Here is a 25,305-nt window from a genome sequence, read left to right as displayed (position 1 = left end):
AAATATACACAAAATTCGACGCCTGAGGAAAAGTAATTGCTTCTCGGTTTGGTTCGGTCCGGTTCAAAGATTGCTCTTGACTATTGTCAACGTTATCACTTTTTCTGGGTTGTGAAAGTTAAAACCATTCTTGATTCAATATTTGTGAATTGTGATATGATTTCTACAAAGCTTTTTCTATCGTGATTTTCCCCACTAACTTACTTACAATGCTTCGTAATTACGAGACTCTTGAATTAAGCAATAAATCTGAATCAAAACATCGACAAACGATTTGAGAAACTCTTAACAAAAAAAAAAAAGTGAAAGACATCAAAAGATCTCACTCCACAAGCAAACTATGTGCATAAGAGTTAAAGCAAGAGTCTTCTAACAAATGCATGAGTCAAATCTGTACAAGACACAAACAACCGGTGCAGTGTGAAGCATACCGTCATTATTAGGCTCCGTCATATTACCATCTCTCAACAAATCAAGAACCCTGAAATATGACAGAATTATGTATTAATCGTGTATTGTCTTGAAAAATAAAATCAGTAACCAAAGCAAATGAAGATAGATACATACCTATGTTTATAAACACGCCAAACCAAGGTCAAATAATCAACTCCAAAATGCCAACCACCGTGAGGAAAAGCCGGGCTATCGTAAGTTCGTAACCTGGTGCAGTGCCACAAAACGGTGGAGGAGGATATTAAACCAGGCTACCGTAAGCTGCTTCAAGCGAAACTTTTTTGCCAGAGAAAAGGATATCGTCCAACCTTCTCAGACCAGTTAATATTCAACAAATTTAAGAACCCTGCAAATATGATGAAATCAATCTTATTAATGGATGTACTTGAGAGTAATCAGTAACATATAATAAAGATCTGATCCATACCCAATATTTGCTTCAAGTGGATTTTTTGCCAGCGAGAATGATAGAAATCTGTAACCCTCTGCTAAAAGCTTCATTGAACAAAATCCGTGTTTGCATATTCTGAAAACCGGGCAACCATGAAAGCAATGCAACTGGAGCCATAACTATCAGCCCAAAGAAAAGGTCGTAAAAGCGAGCAACAGAGATTACTGTGTCCCAAACCACTGTTGATAACAGAAACGGTTTCAGTACTTGAGCTATGGAAATCAATCCCCAGCCTGTGGGAACAAAAGCCAAGAGACTTATCAACAAATCAACAACTGTAAGTTTAGTGAACTGCAGCATCATCACGACCACAAGAACCGTGAGGACAATTACTAAGAACTGAATGAATCGATATTTAATATGCTCCTTGACAGAATATCTTTTCTGAGCATAGATTGTTGTGATGTATATCGCAGTAATCCCGATGATGCATCCCCAAGAAACCAAGTATACACCAATGCTGGTCCGATTCTCTGCAATGCGAAGATGGTACACAATACTGTACTGGAAAAAGAAGAACCGAAGATCAAGTATAATCTCAAGCAGTTTTCCCCACACTCCGGTTGTTTTCAGATGCTCTTGTTCCTCATTCCACCACGTAAACCAACTCTGATCTGCTTTTGTAAACAACCCGCCTCTAGACCATAGCCATGCAATGAAATCGTCAAAATCATTCACTGTTTTAAGCCAATCGAAACCAGAAGGGTTAAACAGAAATGGAGAAATAATCCAAGATGTAATAAGGAACCAGCTCGAAATCGTCATCAGTATGTAAACAATTGAACTCTTAGCCAACGGGCTATAAGCTGCATATACCAACAGAATAATCGCGAGCTCGATAGCCTTGATGAAATGAGTTCGAGCATACAATCTGTAGTTCTCAGCAAATTTCTTATGCTCCACCACGAACCCTCTTCCAGTGGCACGATACTTGGCTCCACCATGGAGTATAGTCCGACCAAAGTAATGGGTTCGAGTTCCCAGGGAAAACGTGTAGAAAAACGATGCAAGTTGCAGCTGCATTGTTATGAAGTCCCATATAGCTGGAAGAAACCCACGCTCCAGTGAATTTTCAAGAATCATTGGAAGTGCAGTGAAAAGTCCTAGTTGAATAATAAATTGCTGATTCAAGATTGCACCAAGAGCTTCATTGCTGCTACTCCTATCCTTTGCTATTTTCTCAACACCACTAAGTGCTAGGTAAAGCCGACCCCACAGGAATGCATAAACAGTAAATACTATCAACATTGTGTTGAAGTAGTAGCCAACCGTTGTGTAGAAGAAAGAGAGCATTCTAAAAAAGTCCAGCCTGTGACCTAACCTGTAAACGTCTCTGCTCAATGCTTGCTCACCATTACCACTAGCTACCTTGGCTTCAAACATAGAGATCTGATTCAAACCCACATCCCTTCCTTTGCCTACCTGAATGTATTCATGGTGTGTCACGTTCCCACCTCTTAAAGTGCAATTGAATCCAGCAAATATATCCTCACTGATATTTATAACTCTTGAGGCCTTGCTAATTCCACCACGGGGCACAAACCAAAACCGATCAAATACATCCGGATGACCATAGTGCATCCTCACTTTCAGTGGGTTGGCAAGAACACGCTTCCTAAGGTACAAAACTTGTTTCCTGAGCAGACATGAACCATGCGAGTGAAGAAACTGAACCAGTGAAAACTTTCTCACGGACTCCAAGAATAGTAGGCTTCCTAATGCCATAGTAAGTCTTGAATGATTCCAACAAGTTCCTCATCTTAAGAGCCTCCTCAAAATGGTTATCTTGATTCATATCAATGGTCTGTATCGCATCTCCTCGTGTAAAGATTAGAGCATGGTTTTGGTTTTCTGGTTTTCCCTCGCCAAGCTTCAAGGGGCCTGGCAGTCTGATACGATAGATCTCCACCTCTCTTTGAAGATGTTGATCAAATTTCACAAGAACCGAGTAGTACTCGACCTCCCTTCCCAAGTCGACCTCATCAACATATGCAATACGAAGGGCCTCATGATTTTTCATCAGGAACAGAATCTCCTCAGCTCTATGGTCCCCTCTTGCTTTATGTTGTCCATAAACTTGGCACGCCACAACATATGTGAATTTCATCATTGCACTCCCATACTCAGACCCTTTAAGCAAATGGGTTATACCACTAGCCATTCTGCTAATTTCCTGAGAAGGTGTTGGCTGCAGTGTGTTATCCCCACCATCATTTGTGTAGTAAGAACGGCGTGGCTCAGGAGCAATCTGAGTTCCCATCCTGATGTCCATTTCAGAAGCAGAATCAAGAAAGGCAAGTTTCTTCAAGGCACTATAATAATACATCATCCCTCGCACTGTTCTGGACAATGTCTGTCCCCTATATGAAGCCCAGAGGCGAAGATCTCTAACCTTCTTTGACCATATGTCATTCTCATTCTCTGCTCCCTCTCTACGCATCCGCTCCACAAAATTCACCCATTCATCTTCATAAATTTTTTGAAGGTAGAATAGGGTGGAAATTCCATCCTCATTCTCAGCTCGAAGCATTTCTTGTCGATACATCACTTCTTCGTCATAGTATGGAGTCAACACGCTGAAAGCCATCATCTTTTCTACACTGGGAGCCTGGGGCATATTCATAAAGAGAGAGTTGCTAAAGAAAGCAAGACGCTCTCTGGCCTCGATATTCTTGGGCACATTATGCATTGGATCTCTAGAAGTAAGAATTGTATGGACCCGCCGTATCTGCCTATAAAAGACAACATCATCAAGAGGAGGGAGATTAATGGCATTGACAAACAGCAATTCAGTATCTGCATCCAAACTAATGGGCGCCAAGCCAAGCTGCCTTAACTGCGCAGTGCTCCTCCTAGTTTTTGGAAATTCCCATGCGCAGAGTTCATACAGAGCTTGCAGTAAATTCACGATCCTGAATACTTTCTTTTCTGGGTCCATCAGACGCTCAAGAAGTGCTATTAGCTTGTCATGAATCCGGAGTACTACTGTCAGCTTATATACTTCAGTTATCTTTTCGTTTTCCACATTTTCATCAATCTCCATAAACAACCTGTTCAGTATGGATTCTTCCTCTGTGCCATTTTTAACAATTCTAAGAATCACAAATTTGATGCTATCAAAAGCTTCCATAACAGCACAACGCCTGTACTCACTGCTACAGATTTTCGACCAAAGCCAGTGATCAGGAGCGTCACAGAGCTCGTTTGCCTGACTTAGCGCAAGTAGAAGCTCATTGCAAAGGAGGAAACACGGCCAACGGATAACCCGAATATTCCAACAATTAGGCGGCAACTCGAGCAGCTCAACCTCCCTATCACTGATAAGGTCTTCCTCCCTAAATGTGAGGATTATCTCATTCCAAATCAGGGCAAACCAAGTTGCTTCAACCTGACTGGATTCGATCTTGTTGAAAGGCTGACCAATTCCATATCGCAATTTCAGCCTGTGTATAGCATCACGAGCCTTCTTAAGCATTGTTGCTTTAGGACTCAGGAGATGCTCTTCAGGTTTAAGATTAAACTGCATAGCACTTGAAAAAAACTGAAATCGAAGTCTCAATTGATCAATGTTCCGGATCTCCCCCAAGTGAGAAAACAGACCAATTGTTGCACCTACAAAGGATGAGTAGATCGAGTACCAAATTTGCAAATCCATCAGGTAAATCAAAATAACAGGGAGCCAGAGCATCCCTACTGCTATCCTGTGAGTGCTACCAAAAAACTCATGCCAATTGTACGTCGCATTCTTAAGGTTCAGTAGTGCCCTGGTCGGAGCAATTAGAGGCCTAATTTGTAAGTAGTAACTAAATATGAATTTAGTGGCCAATACAATAATCCAAAAGATTGTATATTTAACATTGTCCACTAGGCCTTCCCTCATCCCACGACCAACAAAAGTTTTGCTATAGAACCACCATGTCAGAAAGTACACAACTCCAAGATTCAGCTCCTCGACCCAGTTCCTTATCCAAGGAACAATAAAGAGTACAAGAGCTAATAACTCAGGTATAATATACACGAAAACTACCTTGAGAAACGTGACAATCCTCTCGTTTGCAGCTCGAGACCATACACCATCCTTATTTTTCTGGCTCCAAATCCTCGCATAGAAGACCGAAAACAAAACTGTCCATGCCACAGCCACCACGAACTTCAAAATCAATCTGATGAAAAGCCAGTAAGTTTCTCTGCTCACCAAACTGTACTGAGTACTAGCATCGAGCACAGACTGGAGCAACCTCAAGCCCGCCCAGGAGATGAAAACAGTCAACAATGCAACCTACAAGTAGAAAAAACGGATAGTCTCTTTTATATACCAACACACACAACTCAACACTCTTATATGGTATATAGATTTAAACAAAGGAGAAGCTTTTAGACCTCTACATCACGGTCTTGCCAAGGAAACTTAACATCACTAGTAGCAACAATGATAGCTGCCTGCAAGTAGAGAAGCAATAAAATCCATAACCGATCAAAACTTCGATATACATTCCAGAATGATCTCTGCTCCACAAATCCAGTCTTCCCCACTCTACTGCTTTTAGGTGTAGTATCAAAGAAATTACTGGTGTAATCAAGAGGCCATTTAAGGCTCTTCAAGGCTCTCTTACTCCAGAAATACTCATTAATGTCGTCGTAATTTCTCCAAGCAGAGTGTGGCTTCGTCCCATTGTTGCTACTCTCAACCTCCGTCTTAATCGTCTTATAAATAGGCATGACCACGCTCTTTAGGAAAGCACAATCGCCGGAGAAGGAAGGCCAGTAAGGCATTCCGGTCATATCATCAAACTCTCCACCGAGAACTTTATTGAGTTCCATAGCCATGTGATGAAAAATGTAACACAGACACTCAGGCATGAACCGAAGATTGGCAGATTCTCCCCAAATCAATAGATAGAGAGCAACATAGAGAAGCTCACGGCGGAGGTTCAAAACGGCGTTCGTTTGATGACGGCTTTGGGTAGGGCTGGTGACGTGGCACCTCACTCCGAGGAACGAGCACCAATTTGTATAATTACGAAGCAGCTTCTTCCGAAATCGCCGGAGAACAGTGGGATCGAGACCGTCGGGATGACGTGGCGGAGGTTGAAGCCGCATTTGAGAGTTAGCTAAGTGGAGGACGAGATTCTCTCGCTGATTCCGAACGTTATCAATTTGAAAACCAAAGAGAAGACCAAGCCAGTCCATCAAGTCCATGCGTGGTGTGAAATCAGCAAACGGAGGTTTCGGAAGATCTCCGACTATTCTAAGCGCCGCCGCCGCCGCTCTAACCTCCGGGTAACGCAGCGACGGATGTTCCGTTAAAAAATCATGAATTGGAATTATATTGTATACCTCCAGAGACGGCGCATCACGCGCGGTGGCTACCGATGGCCGCTGCCTTCTCATCGCCGGCTAACGGTTTCTTTACTTAGAATCTTTTTCAAAATTATTTCATCTTTTTTTTTTTCTTTCTTTTTCTTCTCTTTTCTTTTAAGTTTCAAAGACAGTGACGAAACGAAAGTACGAAACTGTGCATAAAGATAATAACTAAATAATGGTATCACCTAAAAAATCAAAAGAGAGATAACGATGTGTGTGTCGTCGTATAATAATACATGCTCCATGAGCTAATGACCGTTCGATTGAGTAAAGGCTTCTATCTGAGATGTGATCTGACGGTGAAGATTAAGCAAACGGAGCGTCCACGAAAGGGAGACGTGTAGGGTTAGTGTAGTGATGAGACACGTGCGAGTACACTCGTGTCAGAAACTCGAGCGAATCTCTGAAATCGAGAGAGAAACAAGACAAGATAGCATTATATCCGTTATATTATGCTCGTGGGCACTGAAAACGGCAACGTATTAATGAATTCGTCAAAACGACACGCATTAGCTAGGATTAAGGCTAAACTGAGAAAGGCATTATTATGAATTTATGATATTATCTTTAAACTAGTGATGGTGTGCTTATGAATTAAATTATGAAAAGTGATGGCCCTTTTGACATGTAAGTATCTTTTAATCTTTAAGATAATCATGATATTTAGAACGTAATGAACAAAACTCTATTGCTAATTTCACGGTGTTGTGACATTATAAGTTTCACAGTCGAACTAAAAAGCGTTTGAGGAAAACAAAATAAAGAATCACGTTCTTAGTTGGATTTTGACACTCCAAATAAAGAGAACTTTTTAGGACACCGCAACATCGAATCTTTGTGTCGTTTAATTTGTCTTGTTTTGTGAAGGACTATCTTTAAAACATTACTATAAGATTCATGAACATAACTTTATGCTTTTCCCAAAGATGAAAAGCTTTTTAAATATACCTCTCTGCAGAGCCGGCGCAGGAATTGTAAGGGCCACAAGCCCAAAAAAATTTAGGACCAACAGATGGGGGGTAAGTATCGAACTGAAGATCTCTCATTAACTTCTAAAGTCCCTTACCACTAGACTAATAAGACTTACACAAAATAAAAGGGCCGATAAAATATATATTCATTTGGGGCCACAAGCACATGCTTAGGGCCGGCTCTGCCTCTCTGGCAACAATATGCATTATAGACTTATAGTAATAATTGATTACATGGGACTCGTGACAGTTGGGAAATTTTATATAATATGGTTATATTAATATGCAAATTAGACCATGTCAGAATGTTTGTTTTCTTACAACAAAAACCTATACTTTATCGCTTAATGTCCTTAGATCATGTACACAATTTTGAATAATATTTGTTATGGAATCATGAAGCTTAAATGAGTCATTTTCAACTATATCACCTTAGTTTCAAATTTGGATCCGATAATACTAATAGCTTAGATTCGAATTTTGATCTGATAGCATAGGACCAAAACATCCCTCTACCACTTAAACCTAACCGCATTAGGATATAAATCTTATTTTAGTAAAAATGTTTTATAGTAATCTTTTATTTGTTGATCAAACATAGGAAAAACGGTATATTTCCCCCCGAGAACTATCGTATCTGGCCAGATAAAGCCCGATCTTTGACCTCTGTCTATATACCCATGAAACGGAAGTTAAATGTTTATTTCCCCACCAATTGAAAGTTCGAGAGCTTAATGTCCATGAATCCTAAGTTCGAGATTTAAAACCCCACAGCGCTGGGTTTAATTGGTTTACTGTATACCAAACCGATCCTTTAACCAATTAAACCTAATTAGAACCAACAATTTCAACTAATTAACCACAAATCCAACCCGACAAAACCCAACCGACCCAACTTCTTCTTCTTCAGCAAATTTTTCCAGAGCTAATATCATCGCTGCGACTCTAATGGCGCAGCAAATCGAAACCAAATCGGTTAAATCGGTTGAAGATAAACTTGTTCAATTGCAACAATCTAATTACCCCAAATCAACATCTCTGTATTGAATTGTCTCTCTGTTTGTTCGATTTCTCATCTTAAAATCAATCGGGAAACAAATTACAAAACCCAGAAAAGAATCAACACAAACCATCAAGCCGACAATGGCGGATTCAGTGATGAATTTTCAATTTGGATGGGATAATGTCGGATGGTCTCGATTCGGGTTTAATCAAAGCCGATGAAGCTCCAATAGTGAAGCAGATCAGGGCGGAGAGGAGGAATAAGAAGAAGAGGGGAGCCGCTGCAAAATACATCTATAGCCACCATCACCGGCATCGACATCACCGTTCACCGAAGAAGAAAGCCATCGTGTTTTCTTTTTTATTTTCTTAATTATTCAATAAAAATTGCCCAAAAATATTATACAATTAATTAAATTAAATGTATTCGGTTAAATCGGGTTGTCAACGGGTTTAATCTGGTTAAAAGTAGGTTATACGTACTAAACCGACGAAACCAGGATTCATGGACATTAAGCTCTCGAACTTTCAATTGGTGGGGAAATAAACATTTTAACTTCCATTTCATGGGTATATAGACAGAGGTCAAAGATCGGGCTTTATCTGGCCAAATACGATAGTTTTCGGGGGGAAATAGAACGTTTTTCCTCAAACATACTACTTTTATTTCAATACTTAAGAACATCAAAACATGTTTCTCATGTTCAATACTTAAGAACATAAATCCTATCTTAGTAAAAATGTTTTATAGTAATCTATGTATTTACTTTATTAGTATTATTATTTACTTTATGGTATGTTGATTTCTAATAAGTATTTCTCTTAAAATATAAATAAATTGAAATCAAATTTCACAAAAAAAAAATCTTACAATACATGTATAATGAAATGCGTTTACAAAACCGTATATGTACAAAACAAGTAACAAAGTAAAAACCACAAAAATAACTACATTCTTGAGGTTCCTTAAGCCTTTTGTTCATCATGAATTCATGATCACCTCCCTTCTAAAATTGAGCTGTTCCAAGACGAAAGAGACACAGACAAAGACTGAAGTCTAATCTGTTCTATCGTTGGGTGTGATGAGCTTCCATACCAAAACTCTAGCGAGTTTCCCCCAGATCCCATCTTCTTCAACATCCATGATTCAACATCTTCACTACTGTCCGCTTCAAATATCTCAGCTTTGTCACCTTCAAACACTTGAACCACTTGTCTCATCGAAGGTCTCTTGGCCGGATCAGGATGTGCGCAAAGCAATCCAAGCTGCAAAACTCTTTCAGCTTCATCAATGGCTTGTGTCATCATCATCTGTGGATCGAGCCCATTTAGAATCTCACCTCTTTCCATTAATCCCCAAACCCAATCCATTAACGGTTTCTTCCCTTCTTCAATAGGTCTTCTCCCACACATTACTTCAAGAACCAGTATCCCGTAAGCAAAAACATCGGTTTGTGTCGATGCACGCCCAGTCTTAACCACTTCAGGAGCCAAATAGCCAGCTGTACCAACCACTCTCGTGGTCCTAACCGCTTGCTCGTGTCCATGAACCCGAGCTAACCCAAAATCACTAAGCCTTGGTATCATATCCCGGTCAAGCAACACATTGCTCGCTTTAATGTCTCTATGTAAAACCTTAGATTCCCATCCTTCATGCAAATACAATATTCCTGAAGCTACACCTTTTAAAATCCGAATCCTCTCTTCACAGCTAAGCGTACTTTTCTTCTGATCATTTTCGAATATCCATCGGTCTAAACTTCCATTCTCCATGTAATCATATATCAGCATGAAAGTACCAATCTCCTTCTTACACCAACCTCTTAAAGAAACTAGATTCCGGTGCTTTAACCGCCCAAGACTCGAGATCTCAGCTACAAACTCCCTCATCCCGTCGCTACTCTCCTGCGAAATCCGCTTAACCGCAACTTCCACACCTCCTCCTTGTAACAAACCTTTATACACTTTCCCATTCCCACCAATCCCAATCACATTCTTCTCATCAAACCCCTTAGTCCCGGATTCAATCTCCTCATACGGAATCCGATGAGGCCAATACTCCATTTCCCAATCCTCCATCAACGCTCTCTTCCTCGCCTTCTCCAATCTCTTTCTCACCACAGCAAACAAAACCAAACCCACAACCGCAACAACCAAGAAACAGATCAATGCCAACACAAAAACAAACCATTTAGCTTTAAGAATCGAATCCTTAGGCAAAACAAACGAAGGCAAACCAGTAGTGATCAAACTATCACTCAAAGAGAAATTCGAATTACTAAAACTCCAAGCTAAAATCTTATGACTCTGAACCAATCTCCCTGTAGCTGCAGTGAATCCAACAAACATCTCATCTTCCACAACACCAGAGAGATTCAAAGACGTAGTAAGCAAAGGAGTCTTAGGTCTAATCTTACCAGCAACTTGCATAGTAACATTAACTATAAAATCTCTATAATCAATCCAAACTTGATAATTTCTTCCATCGTTAAGCTTCAATGGCTTAAACTCTCCATTATCAGACCAATAACCAGAAGTGTTCGAATAGACTGAATGAAGTGAATTAACATCAATTCCGACATGATTAGCATCGATGTCGCTAAATTCTTGATTAGCAAAAACATCAAACTCAACTCCAAAGATGTGATTACTAGGGTTACCATTATTAGTCAAATTGAAGAGACCTAAGTGTTGAGCAGAGCTAGAACCGTTGATTCCAGTGGTGGGTGCGAAGAGGAAGACGATGCCGTGACCAGGAAGCGTGTTCTTAAAAGGAGCCATGGTGAAGATGAAAGAAGTAGAGAAAGGTAAAACAGAGGAAGTGATTGGATCTTTTGTCCTGATGATTTTGCTGTATAGAGCACGACCAGTTGCAAACGATGTTTGGTTTGTTAAAGTTAGGATTTTTGATTCGATTGTTGCGATCCCGAAGAGGGAGACATTAGATGAAGAGTCATTGAAGCCGTTGAAGACGAAATCAATGGCTGAAATTGGGTTTGGAAGGATGAGGAAAAGGGTGAGAAGAAAGAGAAGAGCTTTCATTGTAGAGGAAGAAGACGAAGACGAAGACGAAGAAGAAGCTACGCGTGAGGTTTGTTGTCATAATTTTGGGGATAAAGAGGCAATGAAGACAGTTGTTGAAAGGAAAGTTGGAAGCTTGAGGCAAAGGTTTGATTTTTTTTTTTATTCTCTGTTTACTGTTTTTTTGTCAAAGTTTGTGACTTTTTGGGATTTGAGTTTGTACTTTGGACTTTTGTACTTTTGGTCTCGTCACATATACGTATTAATGAGTTAATAATACAGAGAGCAGCGTGTTATTGTAGTATTAACATAGGTTACAAATTGATACTAAAAGAATTAATTATCATATTTGGGGTTTGATAAATAATGACATTTGTTTAAAAGCTTTCATAAAAGGTTTGATTTTATTAGTCTACAATTAGTGTTTTTTTTTTCCAGTCAAACTTTATGACTTTTTGGATTTGGGTTTGTAATTTGAAATATTTGGTCTCATTGTTGTATTAGTACAGTTTAATACAGAGGGAAGATTTGAGACTTGAGAGTTTCTTACTAAAGAAAAATATCGATTGCATTGTGTGTAATAGATATACTGTGTAATTATTATTTTCCTAGTATATTACATATTTTAGTATGCGACTTTTTTGGAATAATTTTTGGCTGTTAATCAAGACGTGACATATGAATACCACCATTTCTTCGTATTGATAAAAAATATATCTAACCAGTAACCACTCAATTTCCACCACTATATTTTTATTCTTCTTCTAAATATTACTTTATTCATTCACCATATATATCATTCGAAAGTTACGTACAGATTATAGTACAAAAAGATGAATGAAAGTAATGTGAGAAGTAGTCAAAGATTTTTGAAACTCAAATGAAGCAAAGACCAATACCCATCGAAGATAGTGAAATTACTGCTGAATGAATCTGAACCAAGTAGCAAGAGTTTGAAACCTTTCGCTTGAGTCAGTTGGACTAATCTCAAGTTATGACGTTGGAAATTTTAGATAAGGATCAAATGTGAGTTTGACTAATAGAAAAATCAAAATATGGCAGCTATTTATATCGAGATGCGTTGAATTTTTATAATGTCAAGGATCATAATCATATCAATTATCAAACATGAGAAAGTCCCTTTTCATGACCTTCGAATAGTGTGGAGTGTGTGGGTGGACCCAATTTTTAACTTAATTATATTTTTCACAAACTCAAAATCTAATATGTAAATTCAAACGACATGAGAGTCGCCATAACATATCGTCTACGTCTAAAATATTATAAAAGAAATTCCATTGGTCGTATAAGAATTATCATGATGAATTATTGATGTTTCAATGGAGCATAAATCTATTAATTGAAGTCTTACAAAATTTTGAAAAACAATAAATTTATGGACAGTAGATTCTGTTTTTTTTTTTTTTTTTTTTTTTTTAATTTCAATAACAAACATTACTTTGCTTTGAACTTGGATGGTGACCCATGAAATATACTAGCCACAAATCAAGTATTCTACTTCTACATGTTTGATTTAAATGAAAAAGAAGAATTGGAGTAGTCATTACAATTAGGGAAAGCGACATGTGTCCCCCTAAGAAGTTTCACATAGTATCACAACTACACAGAATTCGGACCTCGATCGCTGTCCACACAGATTCAAAGTTACGCTCATGTGTCACCCCAAATCAAAAGTTCGACACCTCCATCTCCAAAATTTCGAATTTCGTGGTTTATTCCTGGTTTACTGTACCAAACCGATGCCAAACCAATACCCAGTAGAATAAACCGAATTGAAATCTGATTCCAGTTATAACAACCCGAAACAAATCCCAGAATCCCCAAATTTAGAAATCTAAGAACCCTAGTTTCGATTTTTCCTCTTCATCATCTTCGATTTCAATCTTAAACATAATTCTGAGCTCGAATATGAGCAATTCATCCGGAGCTACGAGTGGAGCATCAAATGGCGGACATAGAAGAAGAATTGTGGGTGTGCCGAAGATCTGTTGGTGTGGAGCTAGTATCTCGGCGATCATTTCAAAGTCAGCTGCAAATCCATACCGTCGTTACTATCGTTGTGCTTACGCTGCATCACATAAGGTAATGTGATAGATATTTGGGTTGTTTGTAACAAATTTTGATTTTATTTCTCTGTTCTCTGTAGCTTATCGATGATAACCACACCTTCAAGTGGGTTGACGAAGCATTGTTAGATGAGATAGAGAGATTGGCTGTAAGAACGTCTGCACTTGAACAAAGCATGTCCCAGATTACAACAGAGACTATGGATCACCAGAAGATAGTTTTTGAGAGGATGCAAATGAAGCTAGAGAAAGAGATTTTTGAGAGGGTAGAAGAAGAACTCTTGGATTTCAAATCAAGCATGAAGAAAATGTCGATTGCTGTCATTGTAGGTTGTATGATCATGCTTGGTTTGAGTAAGATGATAGGTTGAGACGAGTGTATTGGCTTGTTGTTCTTGGTATGTAGTTTGGTCTCTGTTCTTGTTGTTGTTTTCTCATATTTGAATTGTTGTGCTTGTTGTCTGTTTGTATCAAGCATGATTATGTTAGTGTAATGAAAACAAAATTTGGAGTCTTGTGCCTGTTGTTGTACTTGTTATTTGTATCTAGTTCTTGTGCTTCATTATCACTAAACAAAGAGAAAATAGCCAAAACTGAGACCAAAATGGATTCCTTAAATGCTTAAATTGGTTCAATCATGTCTGACAATTCAAACCAAAAGTTCATAGCCGCTAAGTCTTAATTAGATGGATAACAAAAGTTACATAGCCGTTAAATCAGATGGAAAATAAAAACTAGACCCATCCAACACCTAATTCTCTAATCTTTCTAATCCTTCATCCTTGAGACATCACAACTCCTTAAGATGGTTCCACTTGACTGCCTTGAGTGCCTTGAATGGCAGGACCTGTAGACAACACTCCTTCAAAGGTCTAAGACAATAAAACAAAACAAGGGTCAGTAACTAACTATAAAACAGAGCAAATTCTAATAGGTGAAACACCGAATTATATTGCTAACCTGTGCAGAAGACTTCTTCTTGTGAAACCTTGAGTTGTGGCAAGCTGCACCACAAACACCACAATGCATTACCCTTTTCATCTGTTTTGGTGCCTTCTTGGTAGGAGATTCATACTTTCCCTTTTTCCTCTTCTTATCCTTCTTACTCTCCTTTCCTTTCTTTCTCCCAGGCTGCGGTGGTGGTGGTGGTACATGCACATTAGGGTGCTCTGTTGATGGCCAATAAGCTGGTCCTCTCTGTGGAAATATGCCGTCTGTGTAATTCTTCTTCCACATAGGTGTCCTAAACCAGTGACACACATAGTCTTCAACTTCAAGTTTTTTGTCTAGCAGGACTCCATAAACATGCTCACAAGGAATGCCACAGATTTGCCATTTCTGACAAGTGCATGTCCTCTCATTCAAGCTTATCCTATGAGTATCTAATCCTCTGGTAGCTTCATACATGTCATTAGTGCTTCTTCTTAGAGTCATCTCCGAAGCTTTCTCAAATTCTTTGGCAAGAAACTTACTAACATATGGTGTGCATCTCCCTTTGTGCTCATGAGATTCACACATCCTTGTGGCAATCCTGACCATTGCAAGTCTCCTGATGGTCTCAAGCATTGGCACAAACGGTTTGTCCCTAGCTTTCACAATTGAGTTGTTGAATGACTCAGTTGAGTTATTCTCAACATCTTCAGAGAAGTTTCCTTGCTTGTAAAACGCCCTGCACCAAGTTTTTGGTTTTGACTTGACAACATCACGCCAGACAGCCACATTATAGTTGTAAAGCCTTGTAAGGTTTGCTTCATAAGCACTCTCATTGTAGCTCCATGCCAAATCCCAAATGTACATCTTCATCTCTTTATCTTTGCCATGGTTTTTCTTCAAGTTTCCATAGATGTGTCTGACACACATTCTATGTTCAGCCTTTGGCAGCTCTAGCTCCACAGCTCGGATTAGACCCTGCAAAAAATAAACCAGAGGTTATTAAGTGCTTTGTGTAGCCACAACAACAACATGAATAACTTCACTCAAAATCACAATGGTTAATACCTTTTGGCGATCAGAAACAATGATATAACCATCACCATCCATCAGTCCCAAGTCAAACTTCAGCTTTTGAACAAACCACACACAATTATCTATGTTTTCTACTTGTACACATCCCCAGGCTATTGGATATATACGATTGTTTGCATCTCTACCTAAAGCAACCAGCAACTGCCCCTTAACCTTCCCTTTTATAAATGTTCCATCTACTCCTATCAATGGCCTACAAGACTCTATCCAAGTTTTCTTGATCACATGGAAGCATACATAAAACCTGTTGAACTCCTCTTGTCCAGCATCATTAGTCACAGTTTCAACTGCAACAGTCGATTCTGGATTTGAATCTCTTATCTCTGCTGCATAATCTTGGAGCCTTGCAAACTGCTCATCATATTCTCTCTCAATCAAACGCAATGCGGTTCTCCTTGCAGCTTGACATTGAGGCCTGGATACAGTGATCTTCCACTTTTCTTTGATGGTTTGTTCAATCTTCTTAGGCAAAAAGTACTCAGGTTCCTCTCTAATTTTATCTAAAAACAACCTAGCAATGACAGGAACCTTCATCATCTCACAATCTCCATTCGGATTACATGTATGAACATCCTTGAACACGTTAACCCTCCACTTTCGACATTTCTTAGTGATGGAACAATATATCCGCCAGATACATCCATCCCCATCACACTTAAAGGCAACCTTATCTTGATCATACCTGTATTGTGCAATGTTGCATCCTGTCTTCAAGGCATGGTCAAGTACAACTTCCTTAAACCCAATGCTGTTGAAGAATGTCTGGTGATAGTACAGATTCCCATCTCCACGGCTGATGTTGTCACGCTTTCTCTCCCGAGCACATTCGTCATCTTCATCACTGTCACTCTCCGGATACTCGTCGTGAATAATCGAAGGCTCAGGCTCGTCTCTAAACTCCGTACATGCCTTCTCGATTTCAAACTGGTCTCGCTCTAGTGGGTCTTCATCGTCGGGTTCAATGTCTGGTTTTGGTATCGGATTTCCTTCTCCTTCTTCTGATTGCGGAACAGACTCGGAAGACTGGTGATGAACGATAACAGCAGACGACGGCGGCTCCAACTCATTTGAATCCATCAATCGAAATCTCCAATTTGAGTTTTCTGAGTTTTTAGGGTTCTTCTAATTAGGGATTTTAAGAATTGGGGATTTTGAGAATTGAGGGTTTTAAATTATCGGGTTATAATCGGGTTGGTTTGTGGGTAAATCCGGTTTATTTTCTTTGTTATGCGGTTAATGGTGTTTTTGGTACAGTAAACCGGGAATAAACCACGAAATTCAAAATTTTGGAGATGGAGGTGTCGAACTTTTGATTTAGGGGGACACATGAGCGTAACTTTGAATCTGTGTGGACAGCGATCGAAGTCCGAATTCTGTATAGTTGTGATACTATATGAAACTTTCTAGAAGGACAAAGGTCGTTTTCCCTTGCAATTATTACAATTATTAACAGTCTAGTTGAAAAAAGAATGTTGAAAATATGTCCACATCGGTCGTAGAATAAATTATATACGGCATGTGTTTTACAAATTAGCAAATATTTTAGTCGATGATACGTTATGTTTTACAAAATAACAAATATATTCCAAACACATTTGAAAGAACATCCTATTTATTAATTAAGATTTTACCATCTCCAGTTCATCTCAAAAATTTTACTTAAAGTATGATTTTTTCCAATTCATTTTTATTTTCAATTCTAAAGAGAATTCCAATTTTCAATTTACACTAAAATTTGGAAATATTTGCTTTAAAGTTTAAATTAAATAGGATTAAAGAAAAATCAACTCTAAAATAGAATTTTTATTTTATTTTAATGAAGAAATGGTTTAGAAATGCTCTTACTACTTATGATTATCATCATATATTTATAGCAATCATTTCTGTCTTATTTACAAGATTAAACTGACCATTTAAACTTAATAAAATGTACAAAAGAGGTAGGCAATTAGGTTTTGACCTACTAGAGCACAAACCTTTTGGTTAGCCAGCTCTGGAGCAGATAGATGACTTATGGCTTAAGTTCCTTGATTTCTCGGAAGCTGTTATTATCAGTAGTCAATAGGGCTCTCGAGTAGTAAAATTTTCTTTTATATAATTGAACTTACAATTTTTTTTTAATGCAAAACAATATCAGAAATAATTGTAGAATAAGACGACCAACAAGAATTTCTAAACTATAATTCTGTATTTTACCGCAAAAACTCGATTTCACATTTTCCCGCCAAAAACATAATTCCGTAATTTTTCCGCCAAAAACGTGATTCCATATTTTTCTCACCAAAAACGTGATTCCATATTTTTCCGCAAAAAACATGATTCAGCATTTTCCGCCAAAACGCGATTTTAATTTTCCCGCCAAAAACATAAAACCATAATTTTTTCGCCAAAAATGTGATTACATATTTTTCTGCCAAAAACGTGATTCAGTATTTTCCCGCCAAAAATGATTTCACATTTTTCCGCTAAAAACATAATTCCGTAAGTTTTCCGCCAAGAACACGATTCAGCATTTTCCCGCCAAAAACATAATTCCGTAATTTTCAAGCCCAAAACATAATTTTGTAATTTTCCCGCCAAAACGCGATGTCACATTTTTCCGCCAAAAACATAATTCCGTAATTTTTCCGCCAAAAATGTGATTACTTAATTTTTTCGCCAAAAACGTGATTCATCATTTTTCTGCCAAAAATGATTTCACATTTTCCCGCCAAACATAATTCCGTAATTTTCCCACCGAAAACGTGATTATGTATTTTTCCTGCCAAAAACGTGATTCAAAATCAGAGGTGTATTTTCTGAAAGATAAGTCAGAGGCTTTCAACCACTTTAAGTTGTTTAAGAGGAAGGTTGAAACTGAAACGGTGAAGGCAATCAAATGTCTGAGGACTGATCGAGGAGTGACATGAAACTGAAATGAGGTCAATCCTTTTCATATTGGTTTAATTTGGTTCCTCTTCTTTCGATTCGGTCCGGTTCGGTTGAAGTATTTTTTACCCAAACTTGTTCATAGTATGTACGGTTTTATTAGTTTACAAACCAGAAAAATCAACTATTAATTCGGTGTTTATATTATGGCCAAGGCATGCAAAAATTCACTAAGTCAAGGTAAAAGCAAGGCAAAAGATTGACTAATTCAAGATAATATATCTACTTAATGCGCTATGTTTCTTCTCTTCTTCTTTGTTTTTTTTAATCAGACTTTGACGTCTCTGTCTTCTTCTTTTTTTCTGCTTCTCCGGCGTCTTCTTCATCTTCCGTCTCCTCATTCTCGTCTTCCCTAGAAAGAGCTACGAAATTAAGAGAGATTAAGAGTAAGTAAGGGAAATACATGAGATATTAAGAGATGGATTATCACAATGGAACATAAGGATTTTATACCTCCAAACTTGTTGTGACTGCATCCTCGTAACCGCCATCTCCTGTGATGAATGTGACGTTTTTGGGGGGACGATTAATATCCTCCTCTCTCCAAGCAGCCAATTTCTCTTTCAGCCAATCGTCACTAGCGTCAAGTACCCCTTCCTCTGAAGAAAACACACAAAAGATGACTACTAAGGTACTAATCAAAGTTAAAACAAAGATGACTACTAAGTTACAGAAAAACAGGGAAAAGTTACTAACTTCCTTGAATCCGGTGAAAATTGATACCCTTAAGTACACTTCCATCAATGACTACTGCCCCTTTAGTGAGAACATCATTGGCGCATACCGCATATACAGTTAGAGGACCAGAGAATCCTTCACTTTGCAGACCAGCTTTCATTAGAGAATACATGTTAGCAGGGTCTATGTCGTGTGGAACATGGTTATTCTCCAAATCCCATAACCATATGTTATCTGCATCTAATTGCCTCAAGATTATGGGTGTATTTTCTGAAAGAGAAGTCAGAGGCTTTCAACCACTTTAAGTTGTTTAAGAGGAAGGTTGAAACTGAAACGGTGAAGGCAATCAAATGTCTGAGGACTGATCGAGGAGAGGAGTACATTTTTGGCAGGAAAAATACATAATTTTCTGCCATAAACTCATAAACCATTTAAACCCAAACTCATTGGATTATGGATTGGTTTGAATCGGTTTATCCATTTTGACACCCCTAAGTAGAGTCAAAATCAATTGTTTTAACGAGCAAATTTTGTACAACTTATGCAATATCAAAAAAATTAGATATCTATAAAGTGATGATGATGAGTTCAAATCGTAAGCTTGATTTCCAAAAGAAACACATCATAGAGAATAAAAGGAAACACAAGAGCTCTTTACAACTCATACAAAACTCAAGAACTAGAAGAATATGAAAAAGATCAATCAACTTTGTTCATCTCTTTATAAAAAGAGATTTGAACCACTTCTAAACTAAAGATAAAACCACTTAATATGTGCCGTTTTTCTCCCAAATTTTCATCAAACTCATGAATTTTGTTTTGTTGTTTGTCGTTCTAATCCTCAAAAAAATCGTATAACATAGTAATACTAATAATAATCGATATTTGATGAATTTGTTCTTGTTGCTGGTAATCATCATCGGTAATTGTTGAATTTATTCTTCTTGTTCCTTGTTAATTTGTTTTGCTCTTACTCTGCTTCTTCATCGACGAAGATAGAGATTTTCTCCAATTCCGATGATTTTTTATTTATATAAAAAAAAATATAATCTTAAACCTCACTCACCCATGTTATGCAATATTAGCCGTTAGATGACTATTCATACTACATGCATTTTCATGCATTTTTAGAATCGGAGTAAAGAAATTTAGGGTTTCAAAACTAAATATGATATTTATAGTTGGTTCAATTGAAATTCAATATAATATTTGTACAATTGCAAAAAACTTACTAAAATTTTTATAAAATAAACATTTTTTGATTAGCCCGTGTACAACACGGATCCTTGAAATAAAGGTGAGTTGTTTTGGGCAATTTTGTTTAAGATCATTTAATTCACATAATAAATGGACCTCTTATGTTCGTGGGCCTCTAAAATATTTAGATCCGGCCCATTAACCTGAAATTATCTGATTATTAATATCTTCATCATGTACAACAAATTTTAAAAAATCTATAGAAGAATACAAAATATACTATTTCAAGTAAGGTAGGAGAAAACAAAAAGTAAGGAAAAGACAAAATTTGGTTGGACTTGAATGCACAAGTGAGAGGAATCTTATCTTGGCATAGTCCAAGTTGTGCTCTATATCTCACGACAACCGTCGATCTTCAGGATTGTTGACACAATCTAACGGTCATCAGAGAGTCCCTGATGGTTCGATAACCGAATCTTTAAGGAATCTTTAATGTTTTTATAATCCCTTAGTATGTAAAGATTTAAGTTGGAAATGTTGAGAAAACCATGATTGAAGATTGAGAGAAAGAGATAATGTATTGATGAGAAAAGTTTTTGTTACTTCAAAAACATTACAATGGTGGCTACAACCTTTATATATAAAGGAGATTAGGTTAAAATGACCTAAAGGAAACCACCGGGTCTCAGCCAGGCGGGTGTCTAGGACAGGCGGGTTTATACGTGTCCCTGCCAGTTTGGATCTCTTTGCCTAGCCAGGCGGGTGTCTCAGCCCGGCGGTTTCTCAATATAAGTAACTTGTGTTAAATATCTAACTATTGATTAAGTTAGTATTAAACACCTTCTTGATTAACACTCCCCCTCAAGTTTATACTACAATATTCATTGGTATAAACTTGACACTTATGCTAGTAACCTCATTAAAAACCTAAGATCGGAAAACCACGTGGGACAAAACCGATCTTAGGGAAAAAGAGTATTACTGACATAAGTGGAGAGGTATCTCAAGGATGTGTGAGGTCTACAAGCCCAAGTTTGCCATGGATAAATTCGCAAACTTGGGTACTTGCTGCCTTGGTGAATATGTCGGCCAATTGGTCCGAGCTCTTGGTGTAACAATGTAAGATAGTACCATCTTCGATCTTCTCCCGAGTCTTGTGGCAGTCCGTCTCTATATGCTTGGTCCTCTCGTGGAACACGGGGTTAGTAGCAATATGGATGGCTGCTTGATTGTCACAATGGAAAGTGATTGGCGTCTTTTGCTCGATCCCAAAGTCCTTTAGTAGAGCCTTTAGCCATGTTAACTCATTAGTGAGCTTCTTCATAGCCCTATACTCCGCTTCAGCACTCGAACAAGACACCACCTTCTGTTTCTTTGTCTTCCAAGTCACGAGATTCCCACCAATGAATGTGCAAAAGCCGGTTGTTGATTGTCTTGTATTGCGATCTCCATTATAATCCGCATCATAATATCCAACAATCTCCGTGCTTGAGTTCTTTCCCATCCAAATTCCTTGGCCGGGGGTCCCTTTGAGATACTTTAGAATCCTATCCACCATACTCCAATGGTAGACCGTAGGCTCTTTCATGTGTTGGCTCACCTGATTCACGGCAAAAGAAATGTCAGGCCGAGTATAAGTCAAATATATCAACTTACCCACAAGTCTTCTATATTGCTCCGGGCAATGATATGGTCTATCATCCTTCTCCCCCTTTCGATTGACCTTATATCCTGGCTCTAATGGTGTTGAAACCGGTTTGGCTCCAAGCTTTCCCGTAAGCTTAAGAAGATCGAGTGTGTATTTCCTTTGTGAGAGAAATAAACCCTCCGGCGATCTACACACTTCGATACCTAAAAAGTATTTCAACACACCAAGATCTTTAATGTCAAACGTAGAGTGTAAAGAAGCTTTGATAGATTTAATACCTTCCTTGTTACTCCCCGAGATGATCAAGTCATCAACATAGATCAAAACAACTACAATGCCTTGATCATTTTGGAGAGTAAACAAGGTGTGATCGGATTCTGACTTTTTGAATCCATAGGCCTTCAATGTGGAGCTCAATTTGTGATACCAAGCTCTTGGAGATTGTTTTAGACCGTAGATGGCTTTGCGAAGTCTCAACACCTTTCCCGGAGCTACCGTGTCTTCTAGACCCGGAGGAGGAGTCATATAGACTTCTTCTTCTAGCTCTCCTTGTAGAAATGCGTTCTTAACGTCCATTTGCCATAACTCCCAATCCAAGTTAGTAACCAAAGAGAGAACCACTTTCACCGTATGTTGTTTGGCTACCGGAGCAAATGTCTCACGATAGTCCTCACCATAAGTTTGTGTAAACCCTCTTGCAACCAATCTTGCCTTGTATCTCTCAATTTCTCCATTACTCTTGTACTTAATGGTAAACACCCATTTTGAACTCACACATTTCTTCCCTTTTGGTAGTTCTTCTTCATCCCATGTATGATTCCTTGTCATTGCTTGAACTTCATCATCAACCGCATTAGTCCACTCCTTTATTCCCTTAGCTTCCTCATAATTTTGTGGTACAAACTCCACATCTAGCTTACTAAGAAATGCCTTATGTTCTTCGGGAAGAAGGTCAATCGAACATGTCGCTTGAATTGGATGAGCCACGGCTTGGCAATTATAGAGGCACTTCTTCGATTTCCTCTCTCTTGTACCCCTTCTTGGATTCTCCCGAGTGTAGATTGGATCTCGTGTTACTGGTGGAGCTTGATAAGTCTCATCTCCGCTTGATGATTCAATAATTTCACCTTCACTAGATGGATCTTTCTCTTCCACTTCTTCACTTAACCCTTCTTCTCTACCACTCTCTTGTTGATTACCTGAAGCCTCTTGTTGCACATTGTTATCACTTTCTTGAACTTCACTAGTCCTCTCATTTGGTTCTTTTGGTATAGCTTCTCTATCTTCTTGAGGAGAGCCCACATTACCCAAATGCTCAAGAATATGTCGAAGACTCTTTGCTCTATCCGAAGTCGAATTTGGTAAGTCCTTTACACCTTCCAATTCTTCTCCCCAAAATAAGCCTCTTCTTCCATAAACTTGACATCCCTAGATACATAGTATCTATTTGTGACCGGATCAAAACACTTGTAGCCTCTTTGAGTCGTAGAGTATCCTATGAATACGCATTTAGTACTCTTGGGCTCTAGCTTGTTCCTTAAGTCACCTGGGACAAACACAAAGCAAACACTTCCAAATACCCTTAAATGATCTATGTTAGGACTTTGTTTATTTAAAACTTGGAAAGGAGATTGATCATTAAGGATACGGGTTGGTATTCGGTTTATGAGATAGCATGCCGTCATGACCGCATCTCCCCAAAACCGTTTTGGCATGTGCTTGTGGAACAACATGGCTCTTGACACCTCCATTAGATGCCTATTCTTCCTCTCGGCAACACCATTTTGTTGAGGGTTATAAGGGCAACTCGTTTGGTGTAGAATTCCGCATTTTTCCAAGTGTGCTTTGAGCTTAGTGCTTGTGTATTCGCCTCCGTTATCTGTTCGAAGAATCTTTATCTTGGCATCAAAATGATTAGTCACATAATTTTGGAAGTTTATGAATGCATCATAAACTCTATCCTTAGATGGAAGCAAAGTTACCCAAGTATACTTAGATTTCTCATCTATGATGTAACAAAATACTTATGATTATCTCTAGATGCACAAGGTGAGGTCCAAACATCCGAATGCACTAAGTCAAAGCACTTCTCATAGATAGTATTCGATTTAGGAAATACTACTTTACAATGTTTACCTAAAATGCATGCTTCACACTTCGCACAATCATAAGAAAATCCAGGTAAAAGCAAATTTAAAGCTCTAGAATGAGGATGGCCAAGCCTATTGTGCCACAACACAACGGAAGATTGAACATTGTTTGCAAAAATTGAAGAAGCAACATTATTAGAGATAGAGTTAAGAGAGGTGTCTTCAAGCATGTAGAGATCATCTTTAGTACCTCCTTGTCCAAACACATTACCACTCTTAATATCCTGCAATTTTACATCGTTAGGACTAAAAATGGCAAGGCAATTCAAATCTCTAGTAGTCTTCTTAACCGAGAGCAAATTTGAAGTAAATTTGGGCATATAAAACGCACTAGACTTCTTATTGAACAAGTTTATGCACCCTACTCCTTCTATTGGAACATTGTGACCATTTGCAACTTTTAACACTCCCTAAGGCCGGTTTGATGTTCTCTAGCAACCTAGGATTACTTATCATATGATGAGAAGCTCCCGAATCTAACACTAATGAATTTAAATCACGAGAGTTAGAGGTAAAGAGAGAGATACCGCCGGGGTGTATCTTAGATGCAATGGATTGAAGAAGAGCTTCGAGATCCGCTTTGTTCATCACAATGGTTTCTTGAGAAGTAGAGCCGACACCTCCTTTGTTTTGAGCTGAGGCTTGCATCGCCTTCTCTTGATGACCATATTGCACAATAGCCTTCTCTTCATTCTCTAATCCTCCATCACTTGTGTTCGCAATGTTGGCTTTAGTCTTTTTGAACTTATCTGGCTTCAAGTGAGGGTGTAAGATCCAACATTTGTCTTTAAGATGGCCTTTCTTCTTACAATAGTCACAGATCTAAGTCGTCCTGTCATCTTGTTTCACCACCCCAACCTTATTAGCCGTTGGAAGATTCTCCCCCTTAGTACCGAATAGGCCTTGCGAGCCAAACTCTTTTTGTATCTTCGCACACACTTGTTCCAAAGTAGGCACCTTGTCGTCTCTCAAGATGTGTTGTATCACATCTTTGTAGCTCGAGTTAAGTGTCATCATTAGCCCAAAGACAAGGTCTTTCTCCCTACGATCCTTAAGAACCTTTGCTTCGGTAGTGAACGGCCTTAGCATCTCTAGCTCCGCCACTAGAGACCGATACTTCCCAAAATGAGTGTTGAAGTCGTTTTCATCTTGGATTAAACTTCCAAGAGCCTTCTTGAGTTCATACACTCGAGTCAAGTTAGACTCATTACCAAACACACTCGCAAGAGTGTCCCAAAGCTCTTTTGCCGTTTCACAATAAGAGTATCCTTTGTTGGGGTCGGATTCCACCCGCGTTAAGACCGAGCCAAGACTTGATATCTCGGGAACT

The 25,305-nt window shown here is 38.5% G+C and overlaps 4 protein-coding genes across 4 annotated transcripts; 1 reads left to right on the top strand and 3 right to left on the bottom strand.

Moving 5' to 3' along the window:
• Positions 1-116: 116 nt before the first annotated feature.
• Positions 117-6,402, bottom strand: LOC9310893 (callose synthase 11). The gene is given in 5 exon segments (XM_021020685.1): positions 117-481; positions 568-799; positions 881-2,525; positions 2,527-5,183; positions 5,285-6,402. Coding segments are annotated over 3 exon segments (5,301 nt in total). The 5' UTR covers positions 6,296-6,402; the 3' UTR covers positions 117-481; positions 568-799; positions 881-892.
• Positions 6,403-9,069: 2,667 nt separating this feature from the next.
• On the bottom strand, positions 9,070-11,471 carry LOC9308791 (L-type lectin-domain containing receptor kinase VII.1). The gene has a single exon (XM_002872676.2). The coding sequence runs from the start codon at positions 11,281-11,283 to the stop codon at positions 9,238-9,240; it is 2,046 nt and encodes a 681-aa protein (XP_002872722.1). The 5' UTR covers positions 11,284-11,471; the 3' UTR covers positions 9,070-9,237.
• A 1,628-nt stretch (positions 11,472-13,099) lies between these two features.
• Positions 13,100-13,735, top strand: LOC110227231 (uncharacterized protein At4g04775-like). The gene is made up of 2 exons (XM_021020827.1): positions 13,100-13,365; positions 13,430-13,735. Exons 1-2 carry the CDS (start codon positions 13,192-13,194, stop codon positions 13,718-13,720), a joined length of 465 nt encoding a protein of 154 aa, XP_020876486.1. The 5' UTR covers positions 13,100-13,191; the 3' UTR covers positions 13,721-13,735.
• A 414-nt stretch (positions 13,736-14,149) lies between these two features.
• Positions 14,150-15,694, bottom strand: LOC110227445. The gene is made up of 4 exons (XM_021021542.1): positions 15,348-15,694; positions 14,693-15,257; positions 14,310-14,563; positions 14,150-14,221 (listed from the first exon to the last, which is right to left on the bottom strand). The coding sequence occupies exons 1-4, from the start codon at positions 15,387-15,389 to the stop codon at positions 14,150-14,152; spliced, it is 933 nt and encodes a 310-aa protein (XP_020877201.1). The 5' UTR covers positions 15,390-15,694.
• Between the last annotated feature and the right edge of the window lie 9,611 nt (positions 15,695-25,305).

The sequence above is a fragment of the Arabidopsis lyrata genome (assembly GCF_000004255.2).
Source record: "Arabidopsis lyrata subsp. lyrata unplaced genomic scaffold ARALYscaffold_6, whole genome shotgun sequence".
NCBI lineage: Eukaryota > Viridiplantae > Streptophyta > Magnoliopsida > Brassicales > Brassicaceae > Arabidopsis > Arabidopsis lyrata.
This window is presented reverse-complemented; position numbering and strand designations above follow the sequence as displayed.

Bases quoted from the DNA above. Each gene is read 5' to 3' on its own strand.
- LOC110227231 (XM_021020827.1), top strand. From the start codon at position 13,192: ATGAGCAATTCATCCGGAGCTACGAGTGGAGCATCAAATGGCGGACAT. The intron at 13,366-13,429 runs GTAATGTGATAG...TGTTCTCTGTAG, and splicing joins CTTACGCTGCATCACATAAG to CTTATCGATGATAACCACAC.
- LOC110227445 (XM_021021542.1), bottom strand. From the start codon at position 15,389: ATGGATGGTGATGGTTATATCATTGTTTCTGATCGCCAAAAG. The intron at 14,564-14,692 runs GTCAGAAATGGC...AGAATTACACAG, and splicing joins GAATGAGAGGACATGCACTT to ACGGCATATTTCCACAGAGA. The intron at 14,222-14,309 runs GTTAGCAATATA...TTATTGTCTTAG, and splicing joins AGAAGAAGTCTTCTGCACAG to ACCTTTGAAGGAGTGTTGTC.
- LOC9308791 (XM_002872676.2), bottom strand. From the start codon at position 11,283: ATGAAAGCTCTTCTCTTTCTTCTCACCCTTTTCCTCATCCTTCCAAAC.